The following is an 18,712-nucleotide window of genomic DNA, read 5'->3' on the forward strand; positions in this document are numbered from 1 at the left end:
TGAGGGCCCAGGAGATGTCATTTGGCTGCTGAATGGAGGGGCTGAGGTTCCAAAGTTCTCGTCTGTGTGCTCTGTGGATGTGACCAGGGGCCGCAGTTTTAGGGGATCAACTGAAGTGTGTTCCAGGGGACACCAGTCCTGTGAAATGCCCTGTTCAACAAGGTCTGGCGATTTTCTGGTGGCTCAGACTCCAAATTTAGGAGTATTCTTAATTGTCTCATCAGCAGGTATTTGTTGGGTGTCCACTACATGCCAGCCATGCCCAAACTTCCCTGTGCCCCAGAGCAGGTATTCAGTGGGGGGAACACCAAATATAAGCTAGAGTGTGACAGTTCATATATGGAGAAAAAGGATGGCAGCAAGCAGGGGAGTGGCAGTGCTGGGAGGGTGGTGGCTTTAAAATAGGGCGGGTGGGAAAACAGCATGGACTTGAAGGTGGAGAGGAAAGGAAACAGGCAGCTTTCTAGTGCAGAGGCCTTGAGGCAGGAGTGCACGTGGTAGGTGTGGCTGAAGTGGCTTGTGCAGGGGCAGAAGACATTGAGGTCAGGTGGGCTAGGTCATGGAGAATCATATAGGCCATCATTTGGGCTTTGCTCTTGAAGAGAATGTGGAGGTCTGTGGGCGCAGGCACGGCATGAATGTGATCAGACTCTGGCTTTACAGTCTGATTTGGCTGGTGGAGACAGCAGGAGAAATGGCCAGAGGCAGGAAGCCTCCAGTGGCCGGAGGGGTCTGTTTTTCTGTTTTTTTTTTTGTTTGTTTGTTTTAAGCTAATGGCCTTACTGGGCCAGAGGGGTCTTGGAAAGGAACTGAAACCGTCAGTGTGAGGTGTTGCTCTGTGCCACAGCTGGCATAGACACAGGGCATTGGCCTGATGGTGACAAAATGCCCCTGCCCCTTGCCATTGTCACTGTCTTATAGATGAAGAACTGAAGCACAGAGGCACAGCACTTTGCCCCACGGCACCTGGTCTTTAAGACAGAGCTGGCCTGGAGCCTGAGGGGCTAGGCTTCCTGCCCTCACATGTCTGTCCTCTGCCTCCTGGACAGAGGTGGGCTGGGCATGGGACTCACGACCCTGCAGCATCTGACCGGCTGACCAAGTTTCCCAGAAAGAACCATTCTTGTCCCAGGTACATGTAATTTATTACGGAGCTTTGACAGTCACAAGTTCCGGCAAATCAGGGGTGGGGGCTGCATGGTGGCCTCTTGCCCTGTAACCACAGTCACCAAATATGCCATGCCATTTGCGAGGGGCTTTCCTGAGACGACCGATTCCTCTCTGGCACTGTCTAGCCAACTGAAGTCACAGACCTCAACCTGGGTCAAATGAGTGTTTTAGGGAGAGGAACAATCTCTTACAGCTCAGCCCTAGGGGAGCTCTGGAACTCTTAGAGCTCAGCCTTAGGGGAACACCTTCTTTCTGAAAGTAAGGTTGCTTGGGGACAGGGCTGAGAGCAATTTCTTAGCTACACAGACGGGTCTGTCAGGGTTGAAGCCACATGGGCACCTGCTCATGCGCCATGTTGAAGAAGCCCCTGTCCACGTCTCAGTGGCCCCCATGGGCTTTATTGGTCGGCCTTAGGCTCAAATGGGAAACCCCTGCATCTTGGGTGGAGAGCTCCGCGCCGTCCTGCGACTCCCCAGGCCCTCACAGGACACAGCAGGTGCAAGACACCGGCCCGCGTTGCTGCAGCTGCTCCTGAAGCTGCTCTTTCTCCATCGTCAGCGCCTTCACCTTCTCCTCCAGCTTGCCCAGCTCCACCAGCCACCTCTGAGGGGACATGGGAGATGCACGTGGCTAAGCCCGCATGGCCTCAGGCCTGTCTATCCTCCATCTGGGGCCAAACTGAGGGAGGAAGGCAAAGCCCAGGGAGCCTGGAAGCCTTCTCAGCTAGAGGGGAAGTCAGGCCCCTCGGCCTGCTGCCGCCTTTGACCACATCAGTCTGAGGGAAGCTGCTGGCTACTGACCCTGGAAGAGGGCCTCCTCCATGCCAGCAGGCCATGTCCCCCCTCACTGTCGGCCCCTTGTCCTCCACTCTCCCCTGCTTCCCTCTTGAAAAAGCTCTTCCTTGGAACTGTGTCCAGCACCCCTCCACCCCTTTTCTTTAGGGCCTCCCCTAAAATGCAGTGAACAGTCCTTGGGGTTTTCTGGTGACTTCTCAACATTCCAATCTCCTGCTCCCTCAGCCGCTCAAGATCGAGTGCGTTAACTGCCCAAGTAGGAGGTAAGGGGTTTCAGGCACCCATGAAAGGAAGTTACTGCATAGATTTTTAAAAGGAGAGGGCATGGGCCTCTCCGTCCCCACCAGCCACCTAACCGTGGAGGATGGGATGTGGTGTGATTTTAATCTAACCCCTTGGGTTAAACAAGGTGATGCAGGGTCCAGGGAACCATGGTGGCTTGCCCTGGGTTGCTCAGTGGGTGGCTAAAGGGGCCCAGGGTCAGCTCCGCCCCACCCTGCCCTGCCCACTGGCCTCAGCTTCCATACCTGCCTGCACCACTCCTGGATGGCGCTGACAGACAGTGGGCCCTGGATGCTCCCGTCACGCCGCAGAAACACCTCCCCCTGGTCGGTCTGGTAGAGCTGCGGCTCGCTCTGGGCCTTGGGGGTGTGCACGGTCAGGCGGATCACCTTGGTAGGGGCAACATCAGCTCTGGAGGCACTGCACCTCATGGTTGGCAGTCCCCTTCCTGCCAGGCTGCTCAACATTGCTCACTGCTTCCTTAGGGCAGCCTGTCAGGGCTGGCATGGTGGCATCCCCAGCCTCTTCTCCTGTGGCCCCCAGTCCCGTCCCTGCCCCAGCACTGCCTGGCAGAGGAGCACAGGCCATTGTCTTTAGTGATGACAGATGACAGGCCCAGAGGCCTTCATGTCCCGCAGGCTCACCTTGAGGGGGACGCTGGTCTCCGAGGTACTGATCACAGGGATGAAGGTGAGGGTGTAGGCGTCGGGAAAGACCTGGGGCTTGAAGCCCTGTAGGATGGAGTCCACCAGCAGCCGCGTGCGGTCCTCATCACGGTGGCCACAGCGGATGCCCTGCACCAGGCCACTGTCCTCTACTCCCACAAGCAGGCTGCCACCCTCGCTGTTGAGGAAGGCGCACACGTAGCGCCGCACATGATGCTTGAAGGCCAGGCTTAGGTACTCGCCGCTGCCCCGCTTGAACTCCATGTTGCGGGTCTCACTGCCCAGGAAAGCACCCTGGAAGAGCTGCTCCTTGCCCATGATCTCCTGGTGCACAATGGCACTATCGGAGCACACGCCACTGGGCCGGGTCTGGCATCTCTGATGCTGCCAGGCCTGGGGCCTATCAGGCAGCTTGTGTGTAGGCCAGGCGGGCAGCGGAACACCAGAGCCCGGGTTATGGCTGGCGCCAGGGTTCAGGACACTGTCTTCCTCCTCCTGGGTGGGAGTCAAGAATGAGTGTATGGGTCCAGAAAGAAAATGAGAGCCCTGACCTTGAGAAGGACTGCAAGAACCCCCCGTCAGGCCCCTGCTGTGGCCCGACTCTCACGGCCATCCTGATGTCCCTCACCAGGCCAAGTGGCCCAGTTATGCCCACCTTCCTGCAGCTGAGGCAGGAAACCCTGCTGGATCGAGGGTTCCAGCCGGCACTCCTTCCTCCGCCGAGCTGGGCTCTTCCCAGGTGAGCTGTGGGATGCCTGGTGGGGAAGAGATTTCTGCTTCCCCGGGCTGGGTGCTGGGACACGTGTGGGCCAATTTTTCTTACTTGGGTTGCAGATAGGCCCCTGAGGCCCAGAGCCAGATCATTCTAACAGATACCTCAGCACCCTGTGACAGAGCTGCAGGACCCTGAATGGAGAGGGATTCCCAGACACCCCACCCACTTCCTGATCTCAAACATTTGCCCACTACTTTCTGGGCCATTGACAAGTCTACCCTAATCTCCACTTCCTTCTGTGCCTCCTGAGTCCCTTTTTGTGGTTTCTGCTCTGCCCCAGGGCTTGGTGTGAGCCTTCTCGAGGCCATATCTAGTCTGGGCCTCCCCAGCCAGCCCCAGCCCAACCTCCCTTCTTCCACGCTTACCCTTTCCTGTCGACCCTCCTTAGTGATGCTAACTTCTAGGCAGATTGTTACTTCACGAGCATGGGCTGGGGTGAGGAGACCAGGAAACCTCACTACCAGCCCTGCAGCTCCCCAGAGAAGATGAATTTATCAGTCTTAGAAACAGGATAAACTGGCTGGGTGCAATGGCTCATGCCTGTAATCCCAGCACTTTGGGAGGCCCGAGGTGGGTAGATCATGAGGTCAGGTGATCAAGACCATCCTGGTCAACATGGTGTAACCCCGTCTCTACTAAAATACAGAAAACTAGCCGGGCATGATGGCACATGCCTGTCGTCCCAGCTACTCGGGAGGCTGAGGCAGGAGTATTGCTTAAACCTGGGAGGTGGAGGTTGCAGTGAGCCAAGATCGTACCACTGCATTCCAGCCTGACGATAGAGCAGGACTCCGTCTCAAAAAAAAAAAAAGTTAAACTTCATACACATATGGAATTGAGTTGAAATGTAAAGCCACGGAGCCCTTTAGTTCTGCAATAGCATTCACACCAAAAGAAAAAAAAACCCAAGATCACTGCCTCATGGAGGGACCCACCCTAACTTCCCATGTCCCAGTAAAGCCAGCCCTTTAGCCTTACTTTGGACTATAGCGTTGGTGACCTGGCCCTGCCCTACTTTATGGCCCAACTTCCTTCTGCAGCACCCTCTGCAGCCTTTAGCAGGAGCTTCAGGGACACCAAATGCCTTGCTCTTCTGCAGACGCGACACTCCCTCTAAGCCCCCAGGTTCCCTCTGCATGTTCTGTGTCCCTTGCCTGGAATGTCCTCCTCCTCAGATACCTGTCCAACTCCCTAAGAAGTCCCAGCCTGGATTTCACTTCCCCTGTGAATCTGTCCCTAGAGAGCAGGGTGCTGCTCCTTCCTACGTCCTCTCATAGCTCTGAGTGCAGCTACCTCGCAGCTCTGTGGGTGGCTGTCCGGCTCTGCCCACAGATGCAGGTCTCCTTGGGGGTCTGGCTGGGTCTCTCATCCCTGCCTTAGTCCTGGCACAGAGGGGGTGTTCATGTTTGTCAAGTGAAAAAGTGAGGTGGGCCAAGGAGAAAACCAGGGCCACTGTGTCTTCTAGGGTCTCCCAGGCCCAGAGGCTGGAATGCAAAAGGGCCCAAGGAGGAGGCCGCCCCACAGCCTTTCTTCACGAAGCAAGCATCGGGCTAGAAGCAAACAGCGTCAGTGTCTTTCTGGGAGAAAGCTGGCAGTACCAGTCACAAGCCATGGTCATTTGAGTAGCAGCCCCCAAGTTTGCAGATTTGTCCCTGCTTCCTCAGAGATACCCCTCTGCCCCAACTCAGCAGGCCACTCCCACCCGGGGGTCTCTCCCTGGGGGGTGAGGCTTTGGAGCTTGCTTGGGAAAAGTCCCACTTACGTCTCTGTGGCTGAAGGGCCCTTGAGCCTCACTCAATAGCAGCTCCTTTCCACGGGCTGCCAGCTCCTTGAGGATTAGGTGCTCCTCCAGGGCTGTCCGCAGGCGCCAGGGGAGGGAGGCCAGGGTGTCCCTGCGGATGGTCACCTGCACCAGTGCATAGGCCTTCCTCGGCCGCCGCACCACCTCGATGTGCTCCCGTGCCACCGGCAGCTCCAGCCGCTCCAGGGCATCTCGCAGCAGGCAGGCGAGCACCGGCACTGAGAACTGGGGGTTCAGATGGCCCACATAGAGAGTGTGTGCCGAGGGAGCCTCTTCGAGGTCGGAGTATTCCGTCAGGGACTCCTCATCCCAGTACTCCAGCAGGGACGCCGACACCTGTGTTTGCACTGATCTCTTCCTGGAAGTCATGGGAAGGCTCTCCCTGGGAAGGGATTCCAGGATTCCTCACTGCTGGCTGCTCCTCCCAGGGTCTGGGTTCTCAGTGTGGCTTAGGGGCTCCCAGAGGACTCAGGGAGTATCCTGGCTCCTGGGAGGCACACAGACTGGCAGAGGCTGGGCAGGGCCAGAGACAGTGGGAGGGCAGAAGGCAAGCAGGAAAGGGCCTGCCCACCTGTGTGAGGCCTAAGATGGGAAAGCGGAGTCAGGTGGACTGAGCCAGACACAGCGCCTGTGGGGAGCCTGAGGGGATCTGCCCAGAACAGCAGAAGGGACCAGAACTTGGGTCTCTGAGATCTCCAGCATTTGAGTGGCACCAGGGATCCTATATTTCCTCCCCGATCCACAGGCTAGAGGCCTCCTAGGTGCCCTCAGGGTTTCCTGCCTAACAGAATAGTCACTCCTGCTTCCAGGCACCAGAGAAAACCTTTCAACAGTTCCTCCTGGAGAAAAGGCCTTCATCCAGGATTCTGAGGACTGGTGGGTGACTTCTCTGCCTGCTCTAAAAGCCAATGTCAGGCCATCGGGGGCTCACACTAGGCAGCGCTGGGGCAGAGGCTTTCAGAGCAGAGATTCTCATGATTTTTGACACACTGATGAAAGAAGTCTATGGCCTCTCAGAAAAATGGCCTTTGCATATAAACCTATCAATCACTTAAGGGGGCTCCTAGACCCTAAGAACTCCTAGTCTAGACTGAGTCTTCCATGTTTGGTTTAGAGAGCAGAAGTCAGGAGGAGCAGAATGAGGGTTAGTGTTGGGACCCCGGCACCCCCCGCCCCAAGTCCAGGGAGCCTCTGTCCTGAGCTGTGCACATATGTTTAACACCAGCCCCTCTACTGCTCCCCACACACCCAGGCAGCATCTTCTCAGATGGAATCCTTGAGGCAGTCAGCCTGGGGGCATTCAGGTCAAACAGGACACGAAGGAGTGGAGAGGCCTATGAGCTTTATGTCCTAGTGGCTCCAGTGGGAGCATGGGAGGTGCCTGCCCTGAGCTCCCACAGCACTCCGACCCCTGGCCGATGGCTCTCAGGGCACTTGGAGACAGCCAGAACTAGGGTTATAGGAAGTGGGCGGGGCCTGCATAGCTATCTCTGTGATCTCATGGGGCTCAACAATGCCTTGGCCAGCCACAGGCAGGCCAAGTGTGGGAAATCAGACAGGAAAACTCCCTCTCAGCTCCCTGTGGGCCCCACCACACACTGGAAGCAGACCTAGAGGCCCACCCCCATGCAGCTTGGCTGTGGGACTCCCTCCCTCTGACAGCTTCCAGAATTTGAGAGCTGGAGACACTTCCTGCCTCTGTGATGTCTCCGGGCCCCAGTGCCCATGTAGGGCACCTGTTGCTACCTCTTTCAGCACTGCTGCCTCAAGCTTCCACACCTCCCTCTTTAGTCACCAATCCCAGGCTTGACTGAGTGCTGACAGGCCCAGCTGCTCCCAAGATGGAGCAGGAGGCACATGGTGGGCTCCAGGGCCCCCCGATGCCTGGCCCTTCTCTGTGCTGCAGACAGAGGCTGCTGTCCAGAAGAGCCCTGAAAAATCGGTCGAGCATAGCTATCTCTTCGGAAAGATGAGTTGTTACCTGCTGTTTGAGAAACGAAGACATGAGGGACGCGCAGCCTTTATTAGCGCCAGGACTGACCAGTGCTCGTCATTCTGCAGAAGGCCAGCAGCACTTTCCCACACTGCTTCTGGAAGCCCCGACGGGGGGCAGTAAGGATAGGGCCAGAGTTAGATGCTTCAACTAAGGAAGCTGTTTGATAGCATAGAGAAGCTGCCTTCCTTGTGAGCAGCCTTTCTGAAGATGTTGCTGTTTTGTTTCCTAGGGGTGAGGCAGCAGCAAGTAGCTGGGACTACAGGTGTGTGCCACCACGCCAGGATAATTTTTGTAATTTTTTTTTTTTTTTTGTAGAGCTGGGGTTTCATCATTTTGCTCAGGCTGGTCTCAAACTCCTGAGCTCAAGAGATCCTCCTGCCTTGGCCTCCCAAAGTGTTGGGATTACAGGCATGAGCCTGACCTCATTTTATATGTGAGCAAACTAAGACCAAGAGAAGGGGAATGACTGGTCCAATGAATGCATAGTGATCTGGCTGTTAATTGATTAAAAAGACAGTGGTATGTATATTGGTTTTTATTTATAAACAGATTGACATAAAATAAGTCCAGATGGCAGCGTGAGTAGCTGTGCTGCTGACTCGCTTACAAGGAAGCATATGGACAGCAGAGTGAGTGGAACTGTCTCCAGCCTGGAAAACCTGCCCTCCCATCCACCTTAGGGCCTTCTTGGCCTAAGATCATCCAGCCTGATCTTCGACTGCAGTTCTGGCCAGGGCAAAGAGCTGTGGTGGGGGCAGTATGGGCAGGGACTCTCTTCCCACAGATGAGGCCTGGGGCTGCAAAAGGGCCCCATGAAGAGAAGAGAAGAGGACAGGGACCCTTCTCCTTCCCATATGGAGTGATGTGGTCAAGGCCTTATGGGTCTTTCCACTTCAAAGAGAAAATGCCCTAGCATAGTATCCTCTGAAGAGGGGCCACACCTATCTGGAGACAGCCTCTCTGGGACCAGGACAGGGCAGTCTCCCTCCTCCTGAAACCCAGTGTCTAGAGTGGGAGGAGTAATAACTAAAGGGTTTGCCCAAGTGCCAGAAACAATAAATTAACAATAAGATCTTTTTTTAAAAAAGGCAGAGGTTTGCACCATCAGTTTGGATTCAGGGGAATCTGGTGAGAAGGTAGGAGCTGTGGGGCGATGGGGTGCCATACCAAGACCAGGGCAGAGGTGGCCTTTTTCTCCATCACTTGGAAGGCATTCAGTCTAAACTGGTGACAGGCCAGCCAGGCTTGAGAAATAAATAGAGGGGACCTCGGAGCCCCGGCAGAGCTGAGGGGAGGGAAGAGCAGCACCAGCCCTGGACCCCACACTTTGGTCCTTCATGGAAGGACATATCACGGCAGCTGCGGCTAGGAGTGGTGGCTCCACACAGCCTCTTGGAGTCCTGAGGTGCACTGGAACCCCAATGAAGTGCCTGGGGTGGGCTGATGCCCCTCATTCCTAGAAGACTGCCCCCACCTGCTGACCCCTTGGTTGTCTAGGCTGCCTCTCCTGGTTCAGAACTTGCCCTGTTTCAGCCGGTCAATGTGGTAGGAGAGCTTGAGCGCAGGCCCCAGCTTCAGGCCCATGTACTTCATCATCATGTCACTGCGCAGCAGCAGCAGGGCCTTGCCATCGATCTCCTGGGGGGTGGGAGGTGGGCAGAAGTGGAGGGGAGGTGCCATCAGAGTCCTGGTTGGTCTGACCACCCCAGGTTCTGATTACAGGCCATCCTGGGAAGTGCCAGCCACATGGGGTCCAGTTCATCTGCTGTGATGCTGAAGCCTATTCTCCTCACCCTTTGTCTCTAAGCATCCCTCCTCCCCAAACATCTCCTACTGCCCCGCCAGGTGAGGCTCTCCACACATGTTCCTAATGAGAGGTCAGGCAGGGGCACCTACGTGTTTGCGAAAGAGGTCAGCATGGGGTCCAAGCTGAGGATCAGCTTCCCGGACAAACTGCATCACGTCCTCAACTGTCCATGAGGAGGGGTCCCGGCCACTCAGTCGAGAGGCATCCCGGCTCTCCAGGTATCGGTCCGACCCTGCAGGACAGGAGGGCACCCATCATAATGGGCGGAGACTAGTTTGTAAGTCCCCACCCTCTCCTTGGCACATCTCAGTGGCCTTCTAGGTGATGCTCACAGCAGTGCTAGACCATGAGCCGAGGAACTGGAGCTAGCCGAGGGAGGGAAGCATTGCCTCACAAAGGGAAAATCAAATCTTTGTTTTTAAAGGGTAGATCTGATTTTTGGAAATGGCCAGAAGAAATTTTGCATGGAAGCTATGATTCAGCCCAAACCTGAGACAGTGGTACCAACATGGTAAGGGGACTATTTGGGCATTGTGGGGGGCCTGGTGAGTGGGGCTGTTTTTGCCTTGGCTCTGGGGTACCACTTCTAGAGACACTGGTAGCCGGGTAAGATTAAGACAAATCCTTGGCACGTTGGCAAAAAATGCCCTGGATTCTTTTCCAAGACCTGGAGAATAGGTGACCTCATTATAGCCTGATAAACACTAAGGCAGAAAACAGTTTTATTTTTTTTTAGATGCGGTCCTGCTCTGTCACCCAGGGGCTGGAGTGCAGTGGCACAATCTCAGCTCACTGCAATTTCTGCCTCCCAGGTTCAAGTGATTGTCCTGCCTCAGCCTACTGAGTAGCTGGGATTATAGGCATGCATGAATTTTTCTATTTAGTAGAGACAGGGTTTTACCACGTTGGCCAGGCTGGTCCCAAACTCCTGACCTCGAGTGATCTGCTCACCTTGGCCTCCCAAAGCCGAGATTACAGGCATGAGCCACCGTGCCTAGCCAGAAAACAGTTTTTGCTTTGGCTGCCAGGAATCTGTGTTAATTTAGTGCTCTGCTTGGAGCTTTCATCTCAATTTTGACTCAGATATAACTCCTCCTGTTTCCCATGTGGGATTTGGGATCTCTGTATTTTGACTATCATCTGTCAGAGATCTTTTATATGTTTTATTCTCTCTGCTTTCTCTCCCTTCAATTTTTAATTTTCTTTGGGCAAGCTCCAACTTAACCAAAAGCAGGTCTTGGCTTCAAGAATCAGTTCCTTTATGAAACTTTTCTGGTCCAATCCTAAAATAAATGGTCTCACAAAGAATTTAGTATATTCTTGGTTACAGATCATTCAGTACTCATTTCCCTCATCACACCATGCTAATAATCTCTATTCTTCATGAAGCAGTAAAGGAACCTTTAAAAAGCAATAATTAGGCTGGGCATGTGGCTCATGCCTATAATCCCAGCACTTTGGGATGCTGAAGTGGGAGGCTGCTTGAGCCCAAGAGTTCAAGACCAGCTTGGGCAACAAAGCAAGATCTCCATCGCTACAAAAAAATTTTTTAAAAATTAGCTGGTGTGGTGGCACATCCTTGTAGTCCTAGCTACTCAGAAGGCTGACACAGGAGGATCGTTTGAGCCCAGGAGTTCCAGGCTGCAGTGAGCTGTGACAGCACCACTGAAGTCCAGCCTGGGCAACAGAGCCAGACCCTGTCTCAGAACAAAACAAAACAAACCAACAAAAAAAGACAGCAGTAATTGAACCACGTTAACCGCCTCTAAAAACTCAATGCAGTAGCCTTCCTTTGCACGTGAAGTGAAATCTGAACTCCTTCCTGTGCTTTCCAGGGTCTACGAGGTACTCCATCAGCTGAGCCTTCCTACCTTTGGCCTCATTTCACTCTACAACCCCTGCTCGCAACTTACCCCTGACTTGCTGTGCCTCAAACTCACCAGCCTTCTTTCTGCTTCTTGAATAAGTCAAGCATTTATCCTTTGATATGCAATTTCCTCTCTCTGGAATGCTCTTTTCTAAAACCTTTTCATGCCTGACTCCTTCACATCATTTGGGTCTCACCTCAAATATTGATTCTATAGAGAGGCCTTCCCTGATCTTCTAGTATAAATACTCAATTCCCCACACAGTTCTTTTCAATCCAATTACCCTAGTTTTTTTTTTTTTTTTTTTTTTTTTTTCTTTCCCCACAGTACATATTGTTACCTAAAATAATTTCATGGACTCAATAATTTCATGTTTTTCATCTGTCTTCTCCCTATACAATGTAAGCTCTCTCTTGTTCCCTGACACGTTGCTGACATGTAAAAGGAGTGCCTGGTCTGCCACAGTAACTGTTCAAACACGTCTGTTAGGTAAGTGATTGATCACAGATAACAGTTACTTGTATATTTTTATTTCTCTCCAACTAGACTATGTCTCTACTGAGGCAGGGTCCTTGCCTTGCTCATGGTCTGTATCTACAACATCCAGAGGTGCCTTGTCACAAACTACCAAGTGGCAGAGCTAACACATACCTGTACACTGGGTGCAGTGGCTCACACCTGTAATCCCAGCATTTTGCATGGCCAAGGCAGGAGGATCGCTTAAGGCCAGGAGTTTGAGCCAGCCTGGGCAATATTGCGAGACCCTGTCTCTACAAAACAAGTAAAAAAATCAGCTGGGTATCGTGGTGTGCACCTAGTCCCAGCTACTCTGGAGGCTGAGGTGGGAGAATGGCTTGATCCCAGGAGTTCAAGGTTAACAGTGAACTATGATCATGCCACTGCATTCCAGTTTGGGTGACAGAGTAAGACCCTGTTTCAAAAACAAACAAATAATAAACAAACAACCTCCCAACCCTCCCACATATCTGTTAAATTAGAAGGGCCAAATATTTAACTCTCTTCTGCAAAGGTGAAGAATCTCCTCCCATTTTCCTTCATTCTGTGTCCTAGGTCCACAAAGTCAAAGTATACTTCGCCTGGCCTGACCCAGCCCAGCCCAGCCCCTGCCTTTTGGAGAAAAGATTCTAGCATATCATCTTTTCAAGCTTATAGTCGGGCATTGACCAGACCAGGGGAAAAGTATGTTAGATCCAATAGGGGCTGCTTAGTCACAGAAATCGCTACGGCTTTTTGGAGGTATGACTAGATGGAAAGTTGGAGGGGGCTTTATGAACCAGTCACTTCTCCCTGTCTTAAAAGTCCACTGTGGGCCGGGCACGGTGGCTCACACCTGTAATCCCAGCACTTTGGAGGCTGAGGTGGGCGGATCATGAGGTCAGGAGTTCAAGACCGGCCTGGCCAACATGGTGAAACTCTGTCTCTACTAAAAATACAAAAATGAGCTGGGCGTGGTGGCGGGCGCCTGTAATCCCAACTACTCGGGAGGCTGAGGCAGGAGAATTGCTTGAACCCAGGAGGTGGAGGCTGCAGTGAGTTGAGATTGTACCATTGTACTTAAGCCTGGGCAACAGAGCGAGTCTCCGTCATAAACAAACAAACAAACAAACAAACAAAAAACACTGTGATGCTAAGAGAAGAACCAAGTGAGAGACTCTAGATAACAGAGAGAAAATATGGGGAGAGAGTGTATATGCAAGGATGTGTCCTTCTTGGACCATTAGCTGATTCCTCTAATCAGAGGCTAGGTATCATATATACATACATACATACATGATATTATATACACATATATATGATAGTATATACAAATGTATGCTATTGACTGAATATGCATCCCCCTAAATTCTATGTTGAAATCCTACCCCTCCCCACCCGACATGGTGATATACATTCGGAGGTGGGACATTTGGGCAGAGCCCTCATGAATGAGTTTAGTACTCTCATCAGAACAGGCTGCAGAGAGCTCCGTCGCCCCTTCGGCTGTGCGAGGTTACAGTGAGAAGGTGGCTGATTGTGAACCAGGAAGTAGGTCCTCATCAGACACCAAATCTGCTAGTGCCTTGATATTGGACTTCCCAGTTTCCAAGACTGTGAGAACTAAATTGTTGTTTATAAGCTGCCCAGTTCATGGTACTTTGTTAGAGCAGCTCTAATGGACTAAGATGATCCACATATATAATACTGTATATTTATATGCTTGTCTGTCAGCCTATTCCATTAGAATATAAACTCCATGGGGGTAGGTGGTAGGAAGTTGTTAATTTATATGGTGGTTAGGAAAGACATTCTGAAATGGTGAAATCTGAGCAAAGACCTTGAGGCAGAAGAGCAAATAGCACATGTAGGATTTAGCAGGAAGGCCAATGTGTCAGAACAAAGCCAACGAGGGAGAAGGTGGTACGAAATAACACTGAGAGGCATGGATGGGTGTACTGAAGAAGAGGAGGGAAGTGGCAATGAAGATAACAGAGGACCTTGTATGCCACAGAAAACCACTGGCTTTTCTGAGTGAAACAGGTAGGTTTTGAGCACAGGAGTTACATGAACCAACTTGCAATGAGCAGGATCACTCTCATTGTTTATGTTAATAACAGACTTCAGGGCACATGGGTAGAAGCAAGGGAGACCAGTTAAGAAGGAGGCTATTAGGGCAGATGCAATGGCTCATGCCTGTAATCCCAGTACTTTGGGAGGCCGAGGTGGGCAGATTGCTTGAGCCCAGGAGTTTGAGACCAGCCTAGGCAACATGGCCAAACTTGATATCTCTGTAAAAAACTAGCTGGGTGTGATGATGTGCCCCTGTAGTCTCAGCTACTCAGAAGGTAGCTTGAGAGGAAGATCGCTTAAGCCCAGGAAGTTGAGGCTGCAGTGAGCCATGATTGAGGCACTGGACTCCAGCCTGGGTGACAGAGTGAGAGACACTGTTTAAAAAAAAAAGAAAAAGAGGAGGCCATTATGATAATCCAGGCAAGAGAACACTGTGGCATGAACTACCAGGGTGGTAGTGGTAAAAAAGTGACCTGATATATGAACAATATTCTATAAATTAAAAGAACTCCCACCTTTGTCAACTCATTTGACCTTTAAAATAGCCTTTGAAGGAGGCATCATACTATCTTAGTTCAGAGAGGAGGGGACTCAGTGAAGAGAGACGGGAAGGACTTGCCCTGTCTTTTCCTATTCCCTCTGCAGACAGCCTATGGCAAAGCTCTACCTACCGCCCCTCAATGTGTATGGCTGACACTTACTCTTCAAGGAGGGCTGGTTGTCTCAGTCTGAGCATGAGTAAGCCAGGTGAGGCACATCCACAAGAGGCCAACTAACAAGCTCATGCCTAATCATCATGGTTAATGCAGTAAGAGAGGAAACAGACTCAACATCCAAATTCTTTAAGACAATTCTAGGGCTAGCCAAATGAATCTTTTCATAGCGTTATGAAGACTATCAGGCCGTAAAGAGATTTATGCAATGATCTGGCAGACAGACTCATAGTGTGTCTCCAAGGAAGGGTGGAGATGCCTAGGGGACAACAGTACCATTTGAGGCCAGTGCCAGGAGGGCAGTGTATCACAAAGTACTCTTCTCAGAAACAGGGCCTTGGGGAAGATAAAAATAACAGTAACTCCCCTCATACCTGGGGAACGATTTAGTTTCCAAAATGATTCCATATCCCTTCTTTCATTTGATCCTTTTAACACTCCTGTGGAAAGACCAGGTTGGTGTCACCATCTCCAGTTTGCACATGAGGAGCATTCTGCATATGAGGAAGACCTGAGAGGTAAGACGACTGACCCAAATCTCAAGGCAAGGCAGCTGAGGCTACAATCAATGCCCAGCTCTGCCTCTACCTGAGATCCCTTTAGATCCCATTTTGCTGCCTTGCTGGGTTTAGGGTAGGGGTAGGGGCACCACAGGCTTCTTCCCACAACTCAGCCTTCCTGAAAGCTCTCTCTGCTGAGGTGACTTTTTTCATTGCAGGCTTTGCTAATGGAGTCTTCCTGTACTTTCACACCTCACTCATACGTCCCTGGGCTGGACGCCGGAATCAGGGTGTGGAAGTGACATTCTCCTGGCTCCCCACTGCTGCTTCTAGACCATCCTCCTATGAAAGCTCACGTTATTTGGAGGCCAAACATGTACCCAATCATCAGCTCTTCCTTCTCACTGTTATTCATAGATATCTGGGTTTCTACCCCTTGGTAAATTAAGACTTCTCTTACTTAGCTCACTACCCACTGTTCCACCCCAACTCCTGCCCTAATCCTTGTAGGCAATCCATTCAGCTACCATGCCTCCAGTGACTCTCGCCTCCACTCTACTCCAAATACCTACTGCTGGTGCTACTGCTTGGTCCTTGCAAGCCCCTGGAACAAATCCACTTAAGAATTTTAAGCATCCCATTCTCTGACCCCAGCCTTGCATCTTTCTAGCTCTCTCAGGACTTATGTCCACTCTAACCATTATATCACAAAGTTCTTTGGCATGTCAAACTTTCCATTTTCCCTATCCTAATTTAGCCTTGCATCCTTCCCACCCTGCCATCCCACATCTAGTGGGTGATGATTCAAACTGCTCTTCCTGATTACTAATTTCTTTACTAATCTCTTTCTCCCAGCTCTTGTTCTACTAGCTCAGCAAAACCCCGCTTAATTGTCAAGCTGTCTTTTCTCATCCTGTATCTGTTAGGTTCCTAAGAACCACAGAAGAAAACCATAGCTTTTGCAAACCGGCCAACTGGTCTCCCAGCATAGCTGGGTCCTGATGTTTCCTACAAATCATCATGCCCTTTTCTTTGGTCCATTTTTCTCCATCTTCTTTAAGATTAGTCCAGTCTTGGCCGGGCATGGTGGCTCGTGCGTGTAATACCAGCACTTTGGGAGGCTGAGGCGGGCAGATCATGAGGTCAGGAGATTGAGATCATCTTGGCTAACATGGTGAAACCCCGTCTTTACTAAAACTATAAAAAATTAGCCGGGCATGGTGGCTTGTACCTGTAGTCCCAGCTACTAGGGACGCTGAGGGGACAGAGCAAGACTACATCTCAAACCCCTCTCCCCCCTCAAAAAAAAAACAGACTAATCCAGTCTCTCAGCTCTCCTAACCCCTTCCCTGATCAGCCCTTTCTCTATTCACTGATAGACACACTCAATCTTCCCTCCTCTCTCAGAGAAAGTGTGCCTCCTTTTGGCTTAAGACCAATTCCTCTGCCTATGCCATTGATCCTACTACTCCTAAGGCCTTACTTTCCCTCTTTGCTATATTCTTAATTGCTGCTTTTTGGAAGGTGCAAGTTGTTTGCTGATATACATGCTTGGAGGGCTCCCATTCTAAAAGATCTTCTTTGACTTATAGTCCTACTCATCACCAGCTTTTTTCTCATTAAAGTCCCCTTGATATCCTACTCAGTGCAGCCTGCCTTCACCCTCCACTACAGCACCAAGGCTACTCTAAGATCACCAATTACTCACTAATGGTGGAATCCAATAGATGTTTCTCAGTCCCTTTTTTGCCAGAACTCTGTTATGGTGTGCTCTCCTTCAAATACTCTCTGGACTCCTGGCCACCACAATATCAAATTCTTCTCACTTTGAATTTTCTAAATTTTCCCTCACTTAGAATACTCCTTTCTCCTTGGTGGGCTCCCTTTCCTGTTATCACCTACTAAGCTTTATTGGTTCCCAGGACTTCATCTTTGGTTAACTGTTATATTCATTCACTACAATACTTCTGAGAAGTGAGTATCATTCGCCCTAAAATTTCAACTGCTGTTTATATGCTGGTGACTCCTAAATAACATCAGCCCAGCACTCTTCCCTGAGGACTGGATCTGATAGTCACTGCCTGTTAGATAACATCTACATGACCATGGGCTCCCCAACCTTCCTTCTCTTCTATGGTGGGTTCCCTCTCTGTTAATGGCACCACCATCTATACGGCCACCACATCGAGAAACCTGGGAGACATTCCTCACTCCCTTCTTCCTCACAATCCTCAAATATGATGAAATTTACCTTGTGAACAGTTTTCAAATCCACTCTCTCTTCTCTAAACCTCGGTCTCTGCCGTAACCCAGGCCTGTGTCACTTCGGACCTGGCCCTCTTGAGTAACCTCCTAACTTGTTTAAGTTTCTTAGTCTTGTCCCTCCTCAAATCCACGCTCAACAAAGTAATCAATAATCTATTCAAAACACAAACCTGTTTTGCCTCTAATTAAAAGCCCACTTAAGATCTTCTATGATATGTGCCTTGACCTTTCCAGGCTTTTCTCTTTGAGTGTCAGTATTACATTTGTGGTTGAGCAATTCCAAACTGCATGCAGTTCCGGGTATAATCAGTGCTATTTCTTATTCTTTTGTCCTTATTCCTGTTGCCCCCCTCCCCGCCACTTCCTGAAAAGCTCTCCCTCCTCTACCAGCCCTGATATGACCATTTATACAGTCTTAGGCAAGGCATCACTTCCTTAAGAAAATGTCCCTTGAACACCAAGCTTGGGTTAGGTATTCCTTCTTGCAATTTTCATACTATCCACAGCATATCTCTGTCACTGCACTCAAGACACTGTTTTATAAATAAGTGTCTGTCTCCCCACAATACCTCGAAGACAAAAAGTGAGTGATTTTTGTTTCCCCATGCCAAATACAGATGGAGTTCAAATAAATAGTTAATGGATGAATGAATGAATGAATCCTTCCCTGACCCTTTTGGGTCTAGGTCTTTGGCTCTTAGTTTCTGTTATACTCAAGCCAATCTTGGAGCTCCAATTACCCTACCCAGGTGTAAGGCCAGGCACAAAAGTAAGTCCAGCCCCTAGTCCCACCACCAGGCAGAGGGCAACAGAGCTAGGTCCTCTCTGGCCTCCCAGATCTCAGGAAGGAAGTGAAGGAAAAAGTGAGGGAGGGAAGGAGGGCCAGGATTCTAGTAAGCTTACCCCTGGAGCATAGCCTGCGCACAGCTGAGGCAGTGCTAGTTGGGAGGCCACAGGATGGAAGCAAGGGCCAGTGCCTTTGGGAGGTGCTGACAAGGTTGGTGGTTTTCGAGGCAGAGTCCATTGAATCTGAGTGTGGTTCCAAGGACCGGGACAGACTATTCCCCAGGATAAAGGTTTCACCTGAAAAACAGTAAAACCAGAGTTAGAGCTTAGAAGGACTGCCAGAGTGCTGGATCCCAGGTACCTGTTTGAGTGGAGCAAGCATCAGCAAAAGAGAAAGCCCTGGGCAGGGACTCAGGAGGCCTGTGTACCAGTCAGGGTTGTGGCTCTCATTAGGGGACCTTAGTCAAGCTCAATGCCACTCTCCGGACTTCAGCCTCTTTAGAAATTCTTTGTTGGACGAGAGGGTCTTTGAGGCTTCTTCTGGTCTAGATGCCCTATGCTTTTTCTGGATAAGGAAAATCTTAAACAAATTGAGCTATTCTAAGATGGAAGAAACTGCCTGAGACACAAGATCCTAGAACCGGGATATATTTGCTTAGACGAGAGTACTTTAAAAGGTGACCCTCTGTTCAACCAGCAGGACATGTCAGAAATGCTTCTTG

General features: G+C 50.9%; 2 protein-coding genes across 18 annotated transcripts in view; both read right to left on the bottom strand.

Annotated features, from left to right (window-relative positions):
* Positions 1–741: 741 nt before the first annotated feature.
* SLFNL1 (schlafen like 1) lies at positions 742–7,769 on the bottom strand. The gene is made up of 5 exons (XM_032247149.1): positions 5,449–7,769; positions 4,715–4,717; positions 2,891–3,406; positions 2,492–2,635; positions 742–1,773 (listed from the first exon to the last, which is right to left on the bottom strand). The coding sequence occupies exons 1-5, from the start codon at positions 5,854–5,856 to the stop codon at positions 1,651–1,653; spliced, it is 1,194 nt and encodes a 397-aa protein (XP_032103040.1). The 5' UTR covers positions 5,857–7,769; the 3' UTR covers positions 742–1,650.
* Positions 2,030–18,712, bottom strand: part of SCMH1 (Scm polycomb group protein homolog 1) — a 237,750-nt gene continuing 221,067 nt past the window's right edge. For 9 of the 17 annotated variants that reach the window (XM_032247146.1, XM_032247147.1, XM_032247137.1 and 6 more), the window contains 4 exons: positions 18,108–18,287; positions 14,814–14,879; positions 9,380–9,522; positions 8,001–9,121 (listed from right to left, as the gene is read on the bottom strand). In XM_032247146.1, coding sequence (XP_032103037.1) covers positions 8,996–9,121; positions 9,380–9,522; positions 14,814–14,879; positions 18,108–18,287 — 515 coding nt within the window. In that variant the 3' untranslated portion in view covers positions 8,001–8,995. Of the gene's footprint in view, positions 2,045–8,000; positions 9,122–9,379; positions 9,523–14,813; positions 14,934–18,107; positions 18,288–18,712 lie in introns of those variants that run through there. The other 8 variants (XM_032247143.1, XM_032247135.1, XM_032247141.1 and 5 more) reach the window with 4 other exon arrangements.

The sequence above is a fragment of the Sapajus apella genome, unplaced genomic scaffold (assembly GCF_009761245.1).
Source record: "Sapajus apella isolate SASKATOON/1434 unplaced genomic scaffold, GSC_monkey_1.0 scaffold62, whole genome shotgun sequence".
Taxonomy (NCBI): Eukaryota; Metazoa; Chordata; class Mammalia; order Primates; family Cebidae; genus Sapajus; species Sapajus apella.

Bases quoted from the DNA above. Each gene is read 5' to 3' on its own strand.
- SLFNL1 (XM_032247149.1), bottom strand. From the start codon at position 5,856: ATGACTTCCAGGAAGAGATCAGTGCAAACACAGGTGTCGGCGTCCCTG. The intron at 2,636-2,890 runs GTGAGCCTGCGG...GCCCCTACCAAG, and splicing joins AGACCAGCGTCCCCCTCAAG to GTGATCCGCCTGACCGTGCA. The intron at 1,774-2,491 runs GTATGGAAGCTG...ATGTCCCCTCAG, and splicing joins TCCAGGAGTGGTGCAGGCAG to AGGTGGCTGGTGGAGCTGGG.